The sequence below is a fragment of the Oenanthe melanoleuca genome, chromosome 1A (assembly GCF_029582105.1).
Source record: "Oenanthe melanoleuca isolate GR-GAL-2019-014 chromosome 1A, OMel1.0, whole genome shotgun sequence".
In the NCBI taxonomy this organism is placed as follows: domain Eukaryota; kingdom Metazoa; phylum Chordata; class Aves; order Passeriformes; family Muscicapidae; genus Oenanthe; species Oenanthe melanoleuca.
This window is the reverse complement of record NC_079334.1, coordinates 42,730,077-42,754,195: the sequence shown is the minus strand read 5'-3', so window position 1 is coordinate 42,754,195 and position 24,119 is coordinate 42,730,077. Positions and strand designations below refer to the sequence as shown.

The window sequence follows — 24,119 nt, the reverse complement described above, 5'->3', positions numbered from 1 at the left end:
GGGAGATACTGTGTGCAAAGCTTTATGTACAGTGTTGAGCTGATAACCTTGTTGCACCAGCCCTCTCCTCATTTGAAGTTATTTGGGTCTTTAGCAACTATTTCTGTAATAGAACTCAATAATTTAATGAAATATTTTTTTCCTTGCATACAGCTGAGCAGATGAGAGGCTTAATATACATAGCAATTGAAATCAGAAAGCCATTATTCCTTCTCCTTCTGCCTTCCTTTATGGCCAGGGCTTTATTAGTGTTGTAGATTGCAATGAAATCAGTAAGCTAAATTTTAACAAGGAAAATACTCACTCCAGCAAAACTCCAGTTGATTCAAGAGGGAAATTTCTCCTAAATAATAACTGAAAGTTGAACAGTTGCCTGGGGGTTAAAAAAGTGTGCAGTTGCTGCAAGTAGCTAGGTTAGGTGAAGTGAGCCTCTGCTTGACTTACCTCCATGGAAATGTCAAAGCAAAAGTCTGTCCCTGAGTTTATGAAGTATTTTCCAATGCCATCATTACTCATCCTCACACATCCATGCCTGTAATCCATGTAAAATCCTGAATGCACAAAGCTGTGACTTTCCCCTCCAGTGCTGAGAAAGCAGAAGCTCTGTGCTCTGCCTGTGAGGGCTCTGAGGAGCAGCAGGATGTGACATTGCTACCTTGCTAAGGCACAGCAGAGCTGGGGCAAACCTGCCCCAAGGTCAGTGGGGGCAGCAGCTCAGAGCTGGGCTCCCACCACTGCCCACCAGGACAGCACAAAGCCATGGGCAGCCCAAGAGTGATTCTCTTTCACATCAGCAGCAAAACTGCCAGTCTGTGCTAGGAGCTGGGTCTGCTTTATTGTCCCTAACCTTTCTGTGTGTGTAGGTGGCCAAACTCAATCACACCCACAGCTAGTTAATAATTACTGTCTCATGCTACAGAGATTGTTCAAGCACCTGTGTAAATGGCTCTGCTTTAGCATCTTTTATCTGCTCTCCAAATGGACCCATAAAATGCACATAATAGCAGTAACAGAGCACGAAGGTTTACATACCCTCAATGCAAAGCAGAGAAAATAGAAGAATTTTGAAATTTGCAGACCATCCTTATGATAAGAACATATCTTTTCAGTGGCTCAGAGCTGATTTTCTTTTATTAAAGCATCTTCCATAATAGCTACTGCATACTTACAATTCTAGTTACTTTTTTGCAATTATGTTATTCAGAAATAATTGGATTTCTGGGCTTAATTGGGCTCTAAATTAGCCATAGCTTTCATAAAAGCTATTACAGAGATTTCTAATAGCAGCTTTTCCTGCTATTTAAGGACAGAGTATTTCAATGAGAGTGATTCAGCAGTGTAAAAAGTCTTGGCTGCTGTGAACTCTAGCACAGGTACAGATTAATTATGTCAATTTAGGCACCATCCTTTTGTAATTAAACATTTGCTCAAAACAGTACCCAGAGTATATAACTGTGCCAAACAACTGGTTGTCCTTTAGAAAGCTATGATTTTGTTTTCCAACTCTTTGGAAGATTAAGGAGCTCCTGGTAAATGTTGGCTCCTGATGGTCGAGTTCAGAGGCAGAATAAGGACTTGTTTGCTCTCACCAGCCTTTCACCAGCTCACTTGGGAAGAGGCAGCCTGAGGTGTCCCTCTGATGCTCCTTCCCACCCAAGGGGTCCTGTGCTCCATTTGCTGACCACTCCTGCACACGTATTTGCATGCAAACATCCCACTGTTGGAAAAACAGAGAAGCAAAAATGCAATCAGCTATTTTGGAGAATATTCTGGGGCAAATCCTTTGACTTAGCTGATTAGCTTAGATGATTGAGGTGTGATGCTGAGGTGACTCAGGGTTAAAAGAAACAGCCCTGACCCTTGTGCTTTTCCCTGGCTTCTGTCAGTGGCACCTCTACTCCAGTGCAGCAGTATCTGTGATCCTCACAATCTTCACCAAAAAATGTAGGCTAGGCTGCATTTTAGGCATCACTTTGATAAGGAATGGCTTTATCCCCCCAGACAATGTAACTCCTGGACCATGATTATCCTAGGCCATGTATTTATGTCCTAGCATGGTGGGGATAGAGGATGAGAACAGCAATCATTCACTGCCAACTGATTCCTGCTTACTCCCTGTGTGCCATGCTTGCTGCACCAGCTGGGGGAGGCTGAGGTTTTGCTCAGTCCTTCCTCATTTAGTCTCAGGTGAAAAATGAAGCTTCTCCAGATGCACAACTCAAGACTATGTTAATTGTGTTACACTGGATTTGAGGATGGAGTGTGACATACCGTGTCAAAACTCTGAAAGGACTTGAGAAGGCAGTCTGATTTGGCTCTGTTTCTTAGAGAACAAGTTAGCAAGCCTCTGCCTGGTATTTTTTGCTTTGGAAGATGGATAATCTAAGAAAATTTAAAATGTATTGTGGTATATTAGGCTTATTCTCTAATGCACTCACTCTTCTGATGAAGCCCACTTCTTTCCCAAGGATACTGCCAAAGGAGACAAGCCCTGTATTTTTAAAATTATCCCAGAAAAACCAGAACACTCTTCCAGTGATTCATATAAGTCTGAGAAATGTTTGCCTATATAACAAAGGTTTGAATTCAGCCCAGATTAAAACATGGGAATCTGCATGCCTACAAATACATATTTACATGTGAATTAGGTGGCCAAGCTTCCATTTTCTCTCTGCACTTTTAGTCAACACTCACTTGAGAAAAGGAGGACTAAGCCCACTGTACTATAGACACTTTGGGGCACAGCTGAACTGATATCAAGAATTCAAAACACTGAAAGAATTTTGGACACTTGGGGACTTCATAGGACATCAAAAATATCACCATCAACTTAACTTATTATGTTACTATGAAGTCCAAACAATATCTAACCTGAAAAACATGACACAAATCCAAATTTGCCATAATTAAATATGAAGATTGAAACAATTCAGTTAAACTTTTTACTCTTGATTTTTTCCTTTTCCTTCAAAATGCTGGAGACTTAGCATTTTCTGGCAAAGAAGTGCCCTAGTGACTGGGCACCCTTTGCAGGTGTACTTAGGCAAATGGTGAATTATAACATTTCAGGGTTTTGCTGCAGGTGCTTTTTGGCTTTGTTTAATCCATAATAGCTTGGAGGCTGAGAAGGATTTTGAAATTTGATTTGGAAATTCCTTTGCTAAAGCATATTTTTTCAACTACCTGAGAAAATTCAAGGCTCTTTTGTGTAAATGGGGAAAAATGGTATCAAGGCATGTCAACCCTCAATTTTTTTCTAAACAACAGGAGTTTCACAATTGATTTCAAGAGAAGTAAACTTAAACCTTCAAGTTCAGTATTCCAGTTTGCCACAGACAAATAAAACCTTACTAAATTGTAAAAGTAATTTGACTCTATTCACCTAGTTAAATTACTTTTAAAATGTAATCAGAAGAGATGTCTTATTAAAAAGCTGCATTAAAGTATATGAACTTCTTTTGATGCCTGTTTCACATAAGCAAAGATTTATCAATATTCATCAATAATATATTCACCTATGGTGACTGTGAATAATGTGATGTTTAATATTCCCTAAATTTTTTAGATAACCTTAGTGAAAAGTCATTAATTATAGTATTTATCTGCTACTTTGAAAAAGAACATGATATAAACTGACAACTCAATTTTCCTCTTTGACATTTCAAATACAACTAGGTCACATTAATCAATCAATAATGTGCTTATCATATACTGTGGTCAATTATATCCCAACTATCAGTGACAGTTGCCTGGCTTGCAATCTGGACACATATACTGTCATGACAACTACATTCTTTTTAGCCCTTTTGTATTTTACAAGCAGTGCTCTTGCTTGAGGCACATCATAAATGTACAAAAAGGGCATTAGATATTTCACAACCCCCATTCCATTTCTGTGTTATTAGTACATTTCCAAAGAATAAACTTTCAGTGCACTGAAATGCAAGAAAAACATGGTAAGCTTCCCTTCTCTGGAGAGAAAGTTACACATTAAATAAAACTGACTGCACTACAAACAGAAAATTTGCATTTGCTGATTGCAAGGTAGCAATTATAGCTCACCATTTTAATGAAGTCATAAACTAGGTGAGTGTACTTCTTTGGTTTATTGCACCATGATAACCTTTTATTTTGGAGTTGTAGCCATATAAACTATGATTATTAATGATATCTCTGTCAAAGACATTATTAATACTGTTTGGCAGGATATTATTTATATTCTGGTCTATGTGTAAAGATCAGACTATCTCCCAAATGAACTTTGACACAGTTTTAAATAGAACTTCTCACCTTCAGACAAATCATATAAATCTTAACCTCCCTGTTTTTATTGAAATTGTTCTGAATGAATGAGACACTCATAGATCTCATGATACAGTATTTCCCTACTGGAAAAGGCTGACAGGTAAATAGTCTAACTGATTATTTCAACAATACCTGACTAATTTCTCTTGAAAATACCTTCTGATAAGAAACAACAGAACATATTTAACTTTTTGGAGGAGGATTTATATTTTTTTAAAATTAACTTCTTTTTAAATATTTTAAGTTACTTAATAACCCAGCATGAAGTAAAATTATGGAAGAAACAAGTCAAATTATCCAAAATTTTTATTTTAATTAAATTATTTTTGACATACTTTCTCGGATTAGGAATTTGTTTCAAATTGCAGAGCTTCCCATGAAATAGAATAGGCAAGTTTTATGAGGCCACTGACTGATGAACATTCTTCCCCCAAATGTTATGGTTTCTAAATAATCATCCTCCATGATTTCCTGAATATGAGAAAATATGACTTTTCATAGATACTTCTTTTTCCATCTTTCTTTTATAAAGTTTGCTCCAACTGGCTCATAGATGAAGAGCTGAGAAGGGAGAAGATGTGTGAATTCTGAGCCCTTCCAAGAACATGATGAGACACATCATACATCTTCCTTTGTAAGTGCCAGCAGCAGAATATGGAAACGAGAGGAAATTTGAATATCAAAAGTCATTCTCCAGTTTACCCACTCTTAAAGCCTGTCACAACACATTCCCAGTAGTAATTACCTACCCTGTTCCAATTCAGAAACAAGGGTAGCACAGAGGTGGTTGGATGACCCTATCTGTTGCAAACAGTTAATTTATTCAGAATAAAAACAAAGAGAAGGAAATTAAAAAACTGTTGTACATATCTAACGGTTCAATAATAGCTGTTTGCTTGGTTTTATTGTTTTTACATCATATTTTGATGCTGCTATACTCACTGGGACATTTAAAGGGTAATACAGTAATAATTTATGAAATAAGATAGTCTGATATGCAACAGTATTCCTAGTGGTGCATTTCATTTCATATTAGCAATACAAAAACAGTAAAAAGCTGATGGTGGCAGTGGGTTCCCACTGAGACATACCCCATTACAGTGGTATCCATGTCAGCATGTCAGCTTTTTGCTTTTTAATCACAGCTTTGACATTCAGTGACTACTGTGTTTTTCTTTCAAAAATCATATAGGTTTTCACCCAGGAGCTGAAATCATTTAGGTGACATTCCTTCTCCCACATTAAAGCCAATTAATGAAAGGATTGCAGGCAACTTCCATTCAGGAAGAAAGATGCACCAACACTATTTGTGTGTGCAGGCTATAAAGACAAAGCCCTTCCTTAACCCATTGAGCCCCAGTAGGACACCAGAGAGTGGAAAACATTCCTATGGCAATCTCAAGGTACATTTCTTTTGCCCTCACAAACATTATGTTATGCTTATATTTAGTTTATGTGGTATACCCAAAACAAAGAAAGGCAAGACCCTGAAATTCTGACCAATACTTACAAAGCTAAAATTAAAATGCTGATGAGAAGTATGCTAATATATTGGTCAGCTCAAATAACTGGACTTAGTGAAAAATGGTCTTTCAGCTGCTGGAAAAAAATCGTAATCTTCAATAGTTTTGTCATCAATGGCAAGAGAACTTTCCCTGAGACCTTTGCCATTGCCTGAAGTGTGGTCAGGCTGCCAGCCACAGCTCTTGCTCCAGAGGGGGCAGAAAGATTCCCACACAAAGCCTTGTTTGGATTTTAGTGATGCTTTGAAAGGGAGATACCACATGCCCACAGGAGGAAAGAGTAGGAGGGGGGCTTTGACAAATAAACAATGTGCAGTGGCTCTGCCTTAGAACTGCCTTATTTTCACCAAGAATGTTCTAAAATTGAATCATCCTGGTTCTACAAAATCACTGAATCTATTATTGAATCTTCAGTTTCTTTTCTTTACATAATTTTCAGGTTTTTATCATACTACCACCTCCCATCAGAGAGAGATCATCTTTGTTAGAGTAAACTGAAAATCACTGGTTATGACAAAAAGGAATTCCCATTAACAAGTCATCATCTAATCTTTTTAGGTATCTTATTATCAGCTTTCTTATGAAATACCATTTCTTAATGACAGGGATTTGACTAATACTGTGTGAACTCTGTTAACATAATTTGAAAGTAACAACCAAGTGTGTATTTATGGAATAAGCTGACATTTTTTCATGCTTGCACATAATTTTAGCTTGTGATTTGATCAGATGCGGATGTTGAAAGTTAATTTTCATCAAATCAGCTGAGGAAGGAGGAATAGAGTTATCAGCATTTTCTGCTGGATTAAAACATATTGAATTCAAGGGGCCTCAAAGGGAATCAGATTTCCCGTCTCATTGTCCACAAAATTTCCTTTGTGGGTGACAGAGGCAATCTCTCCATTTAATGGGTTTTTTGAGGGCCATGGTTCAGCTTGTATATGAGATATATAACTTTTACTGTACTTCAGCTGGTTTCAATGAAGGCCAAGCATTAGGGAGAATCCAGGCCCCTTTGGTCCCAGTCTTAAACCCTCTGCAATGAACTCAATGCCTGATTGATTTCTGCCACCTCCTGCACTCTGAAATGCCATGTTTATTTCTCCATGTTCCATCTGTTGCCAGTCCAGATTGATTTTACCATAACTGAGCTGTCTAAGTCAGCTGTCCTGGCCTCCCAGAGTGTGTGTGGTTTCCAACACATCACTGATAATTATAAGTCTACATGCAACCATGTTAAAATTGAGAAGAAATTGATCTCCTCTTTTTGTTTTTGTTCTGTATGTCTTGTTTCTCATATCTCTAATTCAGGGACAAACCACATTTATAGTCCACTTTCCATCAATCTCAAGACACATTTCTTAGGTAACAGCTTGGGGAAAATGTTCTCCAAGCCAGAAAACATATTTAGCAGGTTTTTTTATAGTCTTGAAAAGACAAATACAGATTTCAATCCCTTTCTCATTGATGATCTTCATACCACCCTTCCTCACACCTTAAAAGAAAAACAAAAACCAATTAATTTATTTTCAGAAAATAAAATCTTATATGAGAAACAGGCACTTTGGATCTATTTAAGAGATATATACTCTGCTAATGAGTAGATACCAACCAACAGAAATGGAATTTTGCTTTTTCTTTTCATGGGTAGATTGACTCCAAAATTCAGAGTGGAGAAAACCAGTAATAAATTTATAAAGCAGTTCTTTCTGACCAGATTACAAATGTAGAGATCTGAAATACTACATATAAAATCACAGAACTTCAGAGAAAAATTTCCTATTGATGGTCTGTTCACAAGACAGCCTTCCAATGGCAAAATGCTGGGCAGTGAGGTCAGGCACTTTCCTCTCAGTTCATGTTTACACAGCATCTAACATTGGCTCAGGTGAATGAGTGGTGTTCTCAGCTCTAATACCACATAAAGAGCAATACATTTTTTATCAAGTACATTGTCACAGAGTGAAATAGGTAATATCATAAAATGGTAGCAAATAGAGAAAAAATGGTTCATATGAGCAAGTTAGCTATGGTGCTTCAGTATTCTTGGTGTCTTTGTTACAGAAATCCAGGTAAGGGGATAATGTCAGCACAGTAATGCTAATGGAAGTATTTACTTTGATTTCCATGAGACTTGTATCATACTTTTACTTTCTAATTTGCAAAATCTGATAATTCACAGTGCAGCCCATAGAGGTATTAATCTGAATTAGTAAAATTCTCTACCTGATTGATTTTAAACCAATTTATATAGGCTTGTCTATTTAAGCTGCTAATGCTGTTGAAGATTACTATGGTATTACTGCAGTCTGCAATATTTCAAAGCTTATAGTGCTGTATCTCACCAAATCCTCAAAAAGGATTTGAGTTTCCACACCACTTCTTGTCATCTAAGAGCTATCACTTGTGAAACAAGCACCTGAAAGCCTGGGCCAACTGTGCCAAGTGTCAGAAAACAGAATCTACTCTGCTGAAAGAGCTAGAGCAGGAATTCAACTATTCAGCATAAAAACAGAAAACACATTTTTATTTCATCTAATTTCAGGTACCTGGATAAATATTTTGGTTAATTAAGCTGTGAAATTCTTTGCTGGATTTAGAGATTCTGATAGTTTTACTGATTCAATGTTTAAATTCAATCTGTACTTTCCTTTGTGATTCATCCATTTTAGTGAAGAATTACCCATTTAAAACAAGCACTGTTTTTGCAAACATGAAAAGAATACCTTAATAAATGTAAGTCACTTCTCTGCTCTAACTGCACTGGGAAGATAGATTAGTGCTGTAAATTAACCCACATACAGACTTTATGCTCTCTTGCTCCTTGAAACAAAACCAGTGCATGGCTAAGTAAACCATCCCTGAAAATATGTGGCTCCAATTTCTCAGCCAGTGCAGAAAACATTATTAATGATCTCCAGTTTGAAAAGTTTAGCTAATGACAACAGCCTCTAGAAGAAAGGGAAACAGAGCACCATCTGCTGTACAGCCCTGCAAATGTTTCAGAACAAAAGCTGCAAGAAAACCATCTTTACCTTACGTTTTCCAAATAGTTGGGATATATGGAAGGTCGCTGCCATCCAACAGTGCATGACTGTGATCTTTGGATAAAGACAGTCTAAAATTAGAGAGACATGTGAAGACCCAGGGTTCACAGTAAGTTGTCAAAAGCTACAGGGAGAAAGCAAAGCACAGAGTTTTGTTTCTTTGGAGGGACTAGCTGTGCTTTTTCAAAGTACAGAATTTGACAGACACATATGTATATCTATACATTACTATATTGACATGTCATTTGGCAGACCCACTAGCTCAGGCTAAAACACTGTTATGATAAACCACTCAGAAGTTGTGTCAGTATGCCTACACCTCAGGAAAAGGAAAATTAGTATGCTCAGGGGCCACATCTCTGTTCAAATTCTCTTCATGGTCAGTAGCCATTTGAAGATGAACCTTTTGAGGGGCCTTTTTTGCAAAAGTTCTTTGGGGGAATCTCAAAAAGCAGATCAGGGTTAGGCATGCACCACAGGCTGCAGAGGATCTGAGAGTTAGGAAAAGTGATGCCAGTGAAGCACCCAGCAAGCCTGAGGGTAACCTGTCTTTAACACATCCAGCATGAAACTCTGATCAGCAAAAGACTGATGGAAAGTGATTGATTTCTGTCCCATGAATAGAAGAGAAACTTCACATTTCAGATTTCCAAATGCCCAAATCAACATCTCCCGTAGAAGGTGAGGAAAAGCTGCCTCTTTTAAAGACTATAGACTTCAAAGTCACTTACTGAAAGAGCACATAAGATATGTAATGGATCTTTTCCAGTCCTGAAAAGAAGGGATCTCGGGACATCCCAAGGTACAACCATCTCCCTTTATCAGTTGCTCAGAAGAGTCACTGAGGCTCATCTAAATTGCCCACTAAACAATGGGCAATACAAATGAGCAATAATCACACAATCACAGAATATATTGAGTTGGAATGGACCCACAAGTATAATCAAGTCCAACTCCTGGCCCTGCACAGGACCATTCCCAAGAGTTGCACCCTGTTCCTGAGAGCATTGTCCAAACACTCCTTGAGCTCTGTCAGGCTGGTGCTGTGACCTCTTCCCTGGGGAGCCTGTTTCCAGTGGCCAAACACCCTCTGGGTGAGAAACTTTTTCCTAATATCCAACCTAAACCTCCCCTAACACAGCTCCAGGCCATTCCCTCAGGTACTGTCACTGGTCACCACAGAGATCAGTGCCTGCCCTTCCTCTTCCCAAGTGTGCCCTCAGTGAGTTTGCAAATAAAACCTTGCTAAATTGTAAAAGTTGAGTGGGAGTGTTGATATGCTGGAAGGAAGGAAGGCCCTGCAGAGGGATCTGGAAAAGTTGGATTGATGGGCTGAGTCCAATTGCATGAGATTCAACAGGGCCAAGGGTGCCGGGTCCTGCCCTTGGGTCACAACAACCCGGGCAGTGCCACAGGCTGGGAGAAGAGTGGCTGGAAAGCTGCTAGTCTGAAAAGGACCTACTGCTCAACAGCAGCTGAACATGATCCAGTGTGTGTGCCCAAGCAGCCAAGAAGACCAATGACACCTGACCTGCATCAGAAACAGTGTGGGCAGCAGGACCAGGGCAGTGATTGTCCCTCTGTACTCAGCACTGATGAGGCCACACCTTGAATCCTGTGTTTAATTTTGGGCTGCTCATTAAAAGAAGGATATTGGGGTACTGGCACATGTCCAAAGAAGGGTGACAGTGATAGTTGCACAAAATCTGCACAAAAAAATCCCCAAACCAACACAAACTAACAGTATGATGTAAGCAGAGAGAGTTGCATATTTATTATAGCCTCACAAGGGGAGCAAGAATGAAGAAAAGAGGACTGTCTAAGCAGCTTTTCAGGTGATAGATACCAATGAATGCACACCTGGAAGCACAGTGACCAAACATCTCTGTGACTGGTAGAAAAGGCTGGCAGTGTTCTGCTCACTTCAGCCCTGCCATTCACTTAGCATGGTTTCAGTGAAACCTATTAGAAAAAAACATTGATTCAACCCTTTCATACTTTTAAGAGCAGTAGTGGTTTCCCCTGAGCTCTAAATCATGTCCATGATGTGCAAGGATATTTTATTGCATCAGCCAGCCAGAAGAAACACAAGCCATTTCTGACACCTTCTCTTAGAGGAAAAAGCTGTACTTGGCCACTGTCACTGCCCTTCTACAGGCCTGTGTAAATAAGAAATTAGAGTTCCTCACATAACTTACTTCATATCAATCTGACTTTTACCAAGTCAGACAGCTCTATTAATAGCCTGCAGAGACCTGCAATCCACAGTTTGATCCAGTTTACAAAAGCACCTGCATAAGACCCCAAAATGAAAGGGTAGTCACGGTCTGGTCTGTAGGGAATCCTTAACTGGATGGAGCTGCCATCATCATCCTAATTTGGACAGAGCTGCTTTTGTCATTGCCATTTCATTTGGACTTTGTGGGCTGCTGCTGTGTCAAGATACCATTTATATGATGGTTGCTTTCTCTCAGAATTGATGCCCAGCAGCTGAAATTGTATAAAGCAGTGAAGAGCTGTCTTTTGCCATGAACTGGTGAATTAGGCTGATGGCAACACATGAGGAGAGGTTGAAACAAATGAGAGACAGAGGGGAGCACACAGGTGGGTTTGCAGCCTCCCAGGCTCTGAGCAAACTTTGCCATCAGGGTTACCCTAAGGATGGGATGGTGAATCTGGGGTCATAGGCAGACCACTCTGGGGGACACACAGGTGTAGGGTGAAGGTATGAGGCAAGTGGAGAGGACTGGGATGCTGGCAGGGGAGCAGCACGACTCCCAAACAGAGCAGCCTGCTGTGGGAGTGGCCCCATCAGGAGCACCCATCAGTGAGGGGAACAAGGGAATGAATACGCAGTTAAATCCAGAGAGGAGATTAAAATGAATAAGAGCCAAGGGGAGACTAACAACTGGATTTTATTCTAACAGTCAAGCTGTCAGTGACTAGTGAAAGAAACTAGACTAAAGAACACCACCAAAAGCAGGCAGATTTCACCCTAGAAGTGAGACTCCAATGTATAAAGGAAGCAGAACATTTCAGCACTCCTGTCTCTCCCCCTTCACTGAGCACTTTCACAGGGTTCAATAAGTCCAAGAGAGAACACAAGAAAAGCCATCCTCCTTTCTTGGAGAAACTCAGTACTCTGATTTTTCACACTAGTCTGGGATGAAAACATCTGGATGAAAAGTGTTTTTTTTCCTTCTGCTGAAGTAACAAAATCAAAATGGTATAATTCAGTTTATTCTGCAGCTATAAAGGCAAAAGAGATTTAGAAACATCTTATTTCTCATAGCTATTGAATTGCACACGTTTTTTGATTTTTCTGTGTTTATATCACTTCACTGGAGTGAGTCACCAGTTGAACGTCTACAGCAACTCTTTTCAAAAAACAACCCATCATTAAAATCTTCTTTAACAAAATGAAGGCCTTGGGCATTACTCCAGGCCACAGGAATGTTTTGAATTCACACACAGCGAAACCAAAACTAATGTTATGTTAAATTAATGTGTTTTCTTAGAAAACTCAGTTTTGCACCAAGTAACTTCTCTAAAAAATATACATATGAAGAAGTTCAAAGAACACACCTTGTAGTAGTGTATATCTTAATATACACTCTTAATATAAGTACTCTTAATATAACAGATTTAGAAAGCAAACTAAAAAGTTGAGATAAACATACATCTGATGTTATTAGAGTTACATTGTTGTGCTCCCTTTCTCCTGAGATTCTGCTGAATCTAGAGCTCCTAGATGACTGCAAGCAGTAATGGTCTCTTAAAATTAAGACCACATGTGAAGGAAATGCAAAGCAGTTTGTGAGCTCTTCCTGCCCACGGAACCAATTACATTACAGACTGCCATACCATTGTGTTTTAATTGCTGTTTGAGATTCCACTGCATCCTGAAAAATAAAATTCTGTTTCCTTTTCAATTAGTATCCAAGAGATATTTAAGAACGAAACTGCATTAAAACAGTGATAATACTAGAGATTTTATTGAGAAGAGTGTTACTTATTTTCTTAATTTCATGCATTTCCCTAAAGAACACAACACCTAATTCTTTGCCTGTTCCATGTTCTCTACAATTTCTAAATGGACCCCACAAATTTTCAATCCATAGAGTGCAGGGTGATGAAAAGCAGTAACTTTATACAGAAAATATTGATTTAAAACCCTCGATTCAAAACTCTAGAGTATCATAAGATTAGTTACTTTTGAGGACTGTACTAAAGGTGACTTTCAGCTACTTCGTTATTGAAATGCAAAGCAAATAAATCCTGCTATTCAAAGCAGCAAGATACCAATGTAGAAGCTGTTAAAAAGTAAGTTGGTTTGCCACCCAACAGACCAGCAATAAGAGACCCACATATGCATTGACAATGACTGTTTCAGTGACAAAACATAAAAGCTACATCTTCCAGAGGAAAAAAGCCCCCTCAGTGTTTTATTGCAATCTCCAGATGAAAAAGGAACAGCTGAGAATAAAACTCTGTTGCCATCTGAGATCCTACAAGGATGTCCTCAAGCATATGATGGACCAGATAAACAGGACTGTGAGGAGGAAATCAGGAAGGCATTCCTCCCTCTTTCCAAGATTGCTAGGAGCCAGAGAGCCTTAGTATCCAGACATGATTTGGCAGGGGTTTCACACCAACCCCTAAATCCAGAGCTGGTGCTGCCTCCCTGCAGCATGACTGTGGCCCACACTGGGCCCTGCTGTCAGAGCCAGGTGGGCTGGGGGATGCTGCAGGTTCACCCCACATATAATGGGGAGAGGAGTGGGGCACAAGGTGTGCTGGGTGTGCAGAGAGCCATGGCCATGGGGCACGGGAAGCTCTGAATTCAGTGGAGCCAGCCCCAGGGAAAATAAAATGCCTGACAGTATCAAAGGAAATGCTGTTGCATGACAACACTCAAGATGCTCTGATCCATGCCCCTCCCTGGCATCAAGGTCAGGCTGAAGGATTGTAGTTCCCTGGAGATTCCTCAGCAGTTACCTCTGGCCAGAAATTTAGTTTCTTGGCCTTCTATGTCTATTCAGCCCTGTACCACAGCAGGTGGGAGGCAGTGAATATGGTTTCCACAATGCTGAAAATGAATGCAGATCTCAATTGTGATTATTTGGCAGAGACTTGTTCATGCTGCTGTCTAGCCAGTACTTACGAGAGTACACAGAGCACAAATGAAAGTAACTTGTGGAAACTTCTTAATTGGCTTTGTTGGCATAGATGGATTACTTCCCAGAAATGAAAGGCAGAAGGGTCTTCTATCAGTCTCTGAAGTTCAGTATTTTTATTTTAATTATGCATTACCTACACAAAGGCCTTTTTCTGTGATCAAAAGGACTTTGGGAAACAATCCAGCAGCCGGAATTAGAAATGCTGACTGAGGAGCAGACGTAGAGATTACCATAATTCACTTATCAGCCAAAACTCTCAGATCAGCAACAGTCTACAGATGTAATGTGTACATGCTGCAACTGTCAGTTGACCTGAAGCTAATTTTCTTAAGAATCACTGAGTATCTCACCTGTAAAAGACCCATAAGGATCATTGTGCTCAACTCTCTCTTTCTCACAGGACTAACTAAACCAAATGGCTAAAAGCATTGTCCAGATATTCCTTGAGCTCTGGCAGACTTGGGGCTGTGGCCATTTCTCTGGGGAGCCTGTTCCAATGACTGACCACCCTCTCAATGAAGAACCTTTTTCTAAAGCCCAATCTGAACTTCACTGATTGTTGTTAGATCCCCTTAGAGGTTACTAACAAGAGTAACTAACAAAAATAACATAGTGGATTTTTCAGATATATTATCTAGGGGGGAAAAAAATTACTTTTGTATTTGCATCAGAAATGCTAATGCAGGATGTTACCCTGCCAGGAAGCAGAACACGTATCACTTACTATCTACTAATTTCCCTTTAACCACAGACCAACACTTAGCATTTAAATAATTTCAAAAAGTGTTTCAGGAAGAAAAATTCATTCCTAGACATATCCTCAAATACTTAGAATCACAAGGAATAAATCTTAAATGGATCTGGCTTTGGTTGGGATTCACCTTAGCTCACATTAGGGATCTGCATTGTGGCACTTGATTTTAAGATCACTTCCTAATCTGTATCTGCTGGGGAAAAAACTGCTTTTAGAGTAAAATTTCTTTGATTTACAGTATATGCTACCTTAGGATGTGATGAATCAAGCTACAGAATTTCCTTTAAATGGTGGTCTAGAACCATTAATTCAGAGAATTTGGTGTTATGAATCCAACATATGTTTCCAGTAAAGGAGCTATAAATTTCCTGATGCATGAGTCCCTCATTAAGGCAGTGTGAGAGACTGAAATGTTAAAGGTTAATGACTCAAACAATTGACCTTGCAAAAGCAGCAGGATGCTGTGCTCTGATCTGCCCCAGGGGTGTGTCCTAGCAGGCAGCACCAAAGAATACTTGAAAAGTAGTACCTGGTATAAATCCTTCTCTTCTGAACTGAGTTGCATGTAAATTTTACATGAATGCAACAGAAATAACTATGAGCTACTTCAGAACTGTTATCCAATATAACTGTACATGAGACCATTAGCAATAATTACATTGTTTTGTATCAATACAAGTTTGCAAATCAAAGGATTGCCATATAAAAAGTAACTTACAGGCCCGTTCAAGGACACCAAATACATAAGTTGGAGCACTCTGATGGAAATAAACTGAATGTAATATTAGTAGCAGAAATGTTTTCATGGAAATACATCTCCATTCCTTCAAAGTTCATTATCTGCTTATTTCCTAGCAATTTGTTAAGTTGATATAACTAGACTGTTAACTTTAAGGACAGAATAAACTGCAAATGATCCCAAAGTGAATAAATTACTGGGGTATCTCCTTTTCTTCAGCAAGACATCATTTCAACACATCTTCAAGATACCAGCTCTAAAATGATAATATAGTATTTGTGCTTACCAATTAATTGATTTGAAAAGCAACACTTCTTCCCACCACCTCCCTTCCCAATTAAGCAGGACACAATGCTGTACTTTTGGGAATAAATTAAGAACAAAAGAAATTAAAACTGTTCATTACTAATAAATGTTGTTGATAATGTGAAGGCATTCAAGTAAGCCTTCTAAATTCAGAAATAAAATATGATTGCATCACATGAGTGTTGAAATACTTTTGTGTCCATTAGCAAACCAGAAGAATGTTAAGCAAACATTGACCAAGTATAAACAAATTCAGCAGATCTAGACAATTTACAGTAGGAAACCATGAAAGAATTTCTCGAAGAAACACTGCTGTTAATAGGTTCAACAAATCTTAGAATACCCACAAAGCTCTACAAAACAATCTAAATAATTTTAATATTATTTAAAATACGAGTAACTTTTAGTTAAGACTACTATGAGACTATCGTCATACACACAAGAAAAATATTACAGAATTTGCAACACAATTATCTGGAAAGAAATTAAACAAAATACTACAATCAGAAGTAATCAATGTACTTTCCAGGAAAATAAAGCTTGTCAAACAAATATGGTATCTATTTCTGAATATATTTTTTTGTTCCATGAAGATGAGATTATGCAACGCAGACAAAAAACAGAAACACAAAAAAACCTGCAAGATTAACTGGCCACTCTCAACAAATAATCTTTGATAGAAAATCATTATCAAAGAGCTGTTTCCAGTGAAGTAATGAAGGACAACATTATTAAAAGCTTTCACTGGTAATTTGGAAGTAAATAAAAAATCACGGCTGGTGAAGTTTGCAGATGACAATACCTGGTAAGATGATAAACAGTGATAACAGCAGCAATTGCACAGTTGAATCTGCATTACTGTGATGAAACAGCATTAGGCTGAGCTCATTCTAACAAAGCCAAATGCCCCCACAGCAAGGAATGAAGATCTAAGCCCAGGAATTGAAAATATGCTAACATGAGCACTCAATGTACAAATTTAGAAATTACTAGGAAAATTTTACCTATGTATTAAAATTGCCAAATCCTTAACTAAACTATTCTATACTGAAATCCTGTATACCATATTTTATGCTGTGCCCATATTTTAAGGAGGCTTCTGGGAAACTGATGAAGGTATTAAAAAGAGCCACAAAACCTAAGAGACGTGTTTGAGTAAAAGTTCATGAACCCAATTTATTTGACTTATCCAAAATGAAACTGAGAAGTGATTTGATTGCTACATTTAAGTATCATCACAAGGAGAAACTGCAGCTTATTAAAGATCTCTTTACCCCAGTGGGGAGAAGTATAAAAAGAATCCATGGCTGAAATCTGATACCAGAAAAATATTCAAATGAGACAAGAGGCACACACTCATCACTGTGAGAGCAACGAACCATTGCAACAAATAGGCAAAGGGAAGCATTTTCCTTCTTCATGCACTGAAACCAGGACTGGACATTTCTCTGAAAGGATGGGCTAGCTGGACACAAGTTATGCTTTGGTCAAATAAATTACTGGGCTCATTACAGCTGTAACAGGGAGAAATTTGATGGCTTGTGATATATGACTGATGAGACTAGATGAACTAACATCCTCCCCTCAGGGCCAAACTTTATTAATTGATTTATTAGTGCTTTATGCTGCCATCCATTGCTGGGGTATCTGAGCACTTTCATATTTAATCAATAGTAAAATCCTTAATGGACTTCAAGGAGCTCTGAAACATCTACTTTCAGGAGTAAAACTAATCAGGGGAGGATTTTTGAGGAGGTCAGAAGGTCTGTATTTATCCTTCATGTTAAACACTGAGTATTACTGTACTTCCTTTATACTTATTCTGAAGCAGTGATTTCAGTCAGGCACAGTACTGCCAAATGATTCTGTTTGAAAAAATCAAACTCAGTTTCTCTCCTCTAATACCTGCCAAGGTGCCAGTGGGTATAATGACAAAACTCTTTAATTTTCAGTGCTGTTTAGGGTAATGAATGCTTGCTTTCCTGACACACAAAAAAATTTGCATCCTCAGAGAGTCACAATTTAGGTGAAAATGAAGAGTGCTTGTATGCACAAGGCACCACATAATCTACTCCTTAAAAATTACACCTTTTCAGAGACACAATACTATGCTATGCAGAGAACAAGCACTTTCATATCTAAGTTACAAAGTTGTGGCATAGGATGTGGTGGTGCTGTTTTCAAAATGTATTTATTTTGCAAAAAGGTATTAACTGAAACTTGGACTCTAAAACTTATAAAAATACTTAAGCATTTTTTGTACAAATATATAAAACTTTCCAATGTATTATTTGACAAATGTACACTAAGAAAGTGACTTCTGATTAATTTAGACTGCTTGAGGTCTAGCACATAAAAAATACAGCAAATTTGCTAGCTGCTTCATTTTTCTTACAACAGCAAACTGTCAATGCTTTATTCTTCAAGTTAAATCAATTTTCATTAATTACACCCTATCCTTCTGGGCAAAGAATAATCAAAATAGGCAAAATAGGATTACTGCAAAAATAAGATATTGATTTAGTTTTTAGGCAGTATCTTACCATCACTAATTTTTGCGCCATTTATTCATTGTTTTTATGGACCAGTGAAGAAGGTACTTCTCAAAATCCTGTATGTTTCAACAGGCTATTTGCAGCTGTTAATTTTTCAGCCAGAAAAATTTTACATACTGTGCACACTCTATTGAGTTCAGCAATCCCTCTAAAACTTTGTTTGGGCCTTTTGAAGTCATAAATCGATTTTCTCTCCTCTACCTTCACAGGAAAAAGAGTTGATTGAAGATTGCTTCTTCCTTAGAGGTTGTCCAGCACCTACAGGAACAGGGCAGAGACCGAGCCCTTCTCTGACACCAGGTGCCCTGGCAGCCAGGTGCTCATGCTGTTCTCAGAAGCCCTGCTGAGTCTGTCTGCCTCAGGAAAGCAGAAGGGCTCAGATCACCTCCTTTCAACTGTAATGGCTTCAAGTGCCAAGCTTTCATCCTCAAAGCATGCCTCTGGTGAAAAGCCTTTATCTCTACAGAAAAATAAAGATGATTAAAATTTTGTAATAGTCTATACAAATTGAAAGGGAAACTAAATTCATTCCCCAAGTTACAATCAAGAAACACACAGCACTGCTTATGAAGTACACTGGGTCAAGAACACCCTTAGATGATGCTCAGACATGGTGCTCATGCAGTAGCTCTGTGGAGAAAGCAGCATGCCTGCTTCAGGGAACCCTTCTGGCTTGACCTAGCACAGTTACCTTATTACAGCCATCAGTTCTGAAAGCACAGACCTGGTGGAAAAGACACACAACTGCCAGTGAGATCCAGAAAGATCAGAAAGGTAGAGTGACACCAACCCCTGGAGAAGATAAGCAGCAAGTAGACTGGAGGGGTAGTGAAGAAAGGAGACAAACTAGGAACAACAAGCAGAAAGGATAAGAGGCAGTAAACCCCCAATACATCAATTTTACCCACAAGACTGATGAATAACAGCAAATCAAAAGACAAACTATGTAAAACACTTTGGGCAGCAAAATTGGGGTTTTTTTACTTCTTGGGCTTGTATCTGCAATCCAAATTCACCTTGAATAATACTATCCATGGCATAAAAATGTAAAACAAAATAACAAAGTAAAACATAGCAAAATATTTTCAAATTTAAAAAAATATACCAGTGACTATCAGAATTGCATTGAATACTTGAGAGAAGTTTCATGAAATCCAATAGGCAAGCAGAGTTTCCTAGACACCAGCTGCTCAGTGAGACACAGTAGGTCAGCATTATAAGGCTAAAACATCAGCTTTAATTAAATTTGATTTCCTAGTCTTAAATCATGAGTTAAAATGGATTATATTGCTTTAATTTTCTTGGAAGCCTAAAATAGCATGCCCTAAATACTCATTAATTCAACCACAAAGATTTGCAATTTACGATAACTTCTACATCTACTTTTGTATTCCAAAGCGATTCTTATAAATATTACAGACTGATTTAATGTGAATTGCTCTAGTAAAATGTGTACAGAAATGACTGGCAGAACATTAACATTCATAAGACATAGAAGAAAAAAAATGGGCCTGTTGTACCCAGATTATAATTCTGAAAATGAGGGCATGATATTAAATGACCCAAAGGAAGAACAGGAGGGAAAGTGACCTCCCAGAATACGAAGGTAGTAGAAAATTCTAATAAATTGCTCATCTCAGTTTAATAATTGAATACAAGCTGCATAAAATAGAAAGGCCACTTAGAAAGGCACAAAAAGCATTTTTAGCTATCAGTATTCAATGCTAGTAATGAGAAAATTAAAGATAGCACAATCTAGCAGCTCTTTTCCAAGTAGTGAGAAAGCCACAGGTAAGCCTCAAGTTTGAACTCCATGGCCTTAGTGAGTTCTGAAGAGCAGAAACAATCCCTAACAAACAAACTTCACATTCTCTTTTCTCCCCTTGCACAATTCTGTTTGGTCTCAAGTGAACATTTATTAAACCAAATTCCCAAATTTTTGCTTTGTTCTAAGGAGACAAATGAATCGATAAATTATCTGTGGAAAAGAGGTGAGGGGAATTTGAGTGAGAATATTAGTTCAGCAGGTACCTTGAAAAGTAGTCATAACACAGTGTTAGATTATATGCTTAAAGGCTTCTAACACACTTTTGGATATTTACATGCCTGTATTTTATAAGTCTGGCACTCTAAAAGCAGCAACAAACTGTATCAGACTTCAGAAGTCCTGCTTTTACAGACCTCTTTTGGTAAAACAGCACAAGGAAACTGTCCTGATGTCTAATTTATGAGTATGGCCCATGACCCATGTTCCTAAATGAGGATGTTAATGTGTTAATCTCTGGCTTTGATCCATATTCTGAAACTGGGTTTATTTGTTGGTTTTTAAGGGTCATGTGGAATTCTAAGACAGAAAGCCAGGAAGTAACAAGGAGATGCAAATAACTGCATCATTTCCCCTCTCCTTTTAGCATGACCATTAAGAAACAAGTAAAACCACTACAACACAGCAGCAAGAGGGGCAGCTCTTCCTAGTTTCAAAGAGTTTAGATAGGGTGAAACTAAAGATCTACAGTGACAAGTTACAGTTCTTTTCCTTCAAATTCACAGTAAACAAGGAATCAGTCTTTTAAGACTTATCTTCCCATCCTTCCACATAAGGGGCTGACATAGGGAATAGTCAAATCATTTAACAAAGGACACCAACCCCAACATCCACTAAATCAGAAATTGGATTCAAGGACAGAGAACTTTTTCAAAATTGTTAATTGTATCTCAGAAATCTGTAGTTATCTAGTACCTGTTGTGAAAAATTGCGCATTCCTTGTTATCTCTCTATTTTATTCCTATGGATTAACTGGAAAATAAAACAAGGAAATACAATAAAAGATGGACACCTTACAGCAGCCTTCCAGTACCTGAAGGGGGCCTACAAGAGAGCTGGAAAGGGACTTTTTACAAAGGCATTAGTGACAGGAGAAGGAAATGGCATTAAACTGGAAGAGGGAAGGCTTAGATTAGGTATCAGGGAAAGAATTTTTTACTGTGAAGATGGTGAGATACTGGAACAGGTTGTCCAGGGCATCTGTAGGTGCCCCATCCCTGGAAATGTTCAAGGCCAGGTTGGATGGGGCATTGAACAACCTCGTCTAGTGGGAGGTGTCCCTGCCCAGGAGAAGGGGTTGGAACTAGATGAGCTTTAAGGTTCCTTCCAACCCAAACCATTCTATGATTCTATGATCTGTAGGTGGAAATAGACTAGGTCTCTGGTTTGTGCAACTAAGGTGGCACCCAGATATAGGAGAAGCATTTAAAATCCAGTCTTAACAGAACTGATGGTCATTGTTTTGATTTAAGAAACTTGCAATCATATGGATGAAGTAGGCAGGAACCAGCCATGCATCAATCATAAGAGAAGAGATATTCAGGGAAGAAACTACCAGATGATGACTCAAGTAACAATGATTTTACTAATGGCTGCAAGCTTCCTCCTACCTGAACATCATCAAATAGCAGTCTGAAGAAGAAGAAAAAATAAAACGCAACCACAGCAGGAATAGAGGTCCTCCTTTAATTACAGGCTTCTGCAAAGAGATCTGTAATAATACCTCCTGCAATTTTTATAAGCATTCAAATGAAAGAAGAGCTTAGTGATTATCCCTTAAAAGCAGTGCAGGGAAAAGGCAGAAGGGAGCATAAAGAAGCCCTGCAGAAATTTGCAAGCAAACATAGAGGAAGATGCACATTCATAAGTTTAAATGAGGACTCTCTCAAGAATTGACTGCAGCTTTGCATAAAGCAACTACAAAACTGAAGAGACACAACTGAACTTTAACACAAGAATTTCCAATTACTCAATTTTCCTTCAAGAAACTTAAAATTTTAATAGGTCCACAAAAGCTTGAAAAATCTTAGGAGACCAACATATCTTAAATTTCGTGACAACTTTGCAGGACAAGCTGTTCTCATATATATCCACTAAATGGTTACATGAGAGAAATTTTGAAAACTACTTTAAAATGAGATTTCCTCCTCAGTTCCTGAAGTGGAAAATTCACCTCTGTAAACATATTCTGTTTTGAAACCTGAGTAATAGTATTGAATACTCTACTAAGACTGCAATGTAAGTGTGAGGCAACCTGCATTTCTATAGGAAATTATCCTGCATTACTTAAGATTTGGCAGTTGAATACAGAAAGCAAGTTGTCAATGTTTCTCTGGAGTGTTAAAAAGATCAAACAACATTTCTTGTTTACTAAGGGAACCCATTTGCCCATTTGGACAACTTGAGCAAATAACTTGGCTGTTATTTGTGCAAAATTCTATAGGAATTTCAGTTATTCTTCTCAAATATACAGAAAAATGCACCTGGACAAAACTGAACTTTGAAAAAAGAGACAGAAGATATTCAAAGAGACTAGAAATAAAACAGAAAAATCACTTCTAAGTTCCTGTGCATAGAAAAATGCTCAGACTGTTAGCAACAGATCTTTTGCAAGATCCATGGTGATGAGAACTACCTTCCGACCATGAGAGAGAAAGATAAAATAACAACTCTTCAAAATTGATAATTTACTAAAAAAATCTGCACAAAAAGCCTATACATTCATTTTACTTATATAAGAATATTCCACTTAATCAAGTTAAAAAAAAAATTATACTGCCAGTAAATGGATATTGTTAAACCTGTTTGATAGTTGAAAATCTTTCAATCTGAACAAGAAAAGAGACAATGAAAAATAACTTAAGCCTTGTAAGGAGTAGAAATTCTATATACATCCGTACATTTGGAGACACCTTTATAAATCAGGCAGAAGAAACCAGAAGTCTAGTGTTTTCCCTGTTTTCCTACAGATAAGATGAAGTTACTGCTCAGTTTCACCCTATTTAATCTGCCACAAACACTATCATAGCCATAAATGTCAGTTAATAAGCAGCAGTAATTCATTGTTATTTGCACTCAAAAAAGAGCCCAACAATGCATATAGAGCTAACACATTACACTTTCAGCTGTACCTCTTAGATGTTCTGCCTCTAAACCAACCAACCAGACCATATCCTTCTCCTACCACTGGCCTGTAGCTACTTCCTTTTCCATGCTGTGTAGATAGGAAGTATACCTTGAGAGGAAGAAAAGAGAGATAGCTGGCTTCTTAGTCATCCTGTTTTGTAAAGTGTACATCTGGAAGTGTGGAAAGCCTGAATGGTTGGAGTATGTCTGGTATGGACAGAAATCTGGTACAAATTAAGAAATACACTGACAGTTCAGTCTTCCAATCAGCATTTTGCCAGAAGTTTACAACCTGACCCAATTTAGAAGGCAACTTCATACTCTTTTAAAATATGTTTAAAATAAGAATAATGAAAAATATTTTTTCCCCCTCAAAACCTGCTTTCTTAATCATTCTAAACTTAAACCAAAAGCTTACCAAAACCAACTCAACTGGCACTAAAGGTCACCTCAGCCTAAATTTCAGCACAACTACAAATAACTGGACAGACATTTTCATAAGGCCTTATTAACTGGCAGTGACACTAGCACCACACACAAGGATGTTTCAGTCCCACTAAGGCATAGCTTGCTTTTCATACTGTCTACAATAAGTGAGAGAAGTTCATTCAAATAAGATAATAACATCACACAGATCTCTTTACCATGACACTGTGATCCCTTCAGGAGAGACAGAATAATGGTACCATGACATAGAGACTAATCAAGCAAAGGAAGACAGGTTTATCTTCACTTAATCTGAATGTGTATTTCCTGATG

General features: G+C 38.2%; 1 protein-coding gene across 2 annotated transcripts in view; it reads right to left on the bottom strand.

The window, feature by feature from the left end:
- Nucleotides 1–822: 822 nt before the first annotated feature.
- GXYLT1 (glucoside xylosyltransferase 1) overlaps nucleotides 823–24,119 on the bottom strand; it is a 53,412-nt gene continuing 30,115 nt past the window's right edge. Inside the window, exons 8-9 of one of the 2 annotated variants that reach the window (XM_056509557.1) lie at nucleotides 8,864–8,999; nucleotides 1,629–1,717 (exon numbers count right to left, since the gene is read on the bottom strand). In XM_056509557.1, the coding sequence (XP_056365532.1) occupies nucleotides 8,865–8,999 (135 nt within the window). In that variant the 3' untranslated portion in view covers nucleotides 1,629–1,717; nucleotide 8,864. Of the gene's footprint in view, nucleotides 1,718–8,863; nucleotides 9,000–24,119 lie in introns of both variants that reach the window. The other variant, XM_056509566.1, reaches the window with a different exon arrangement.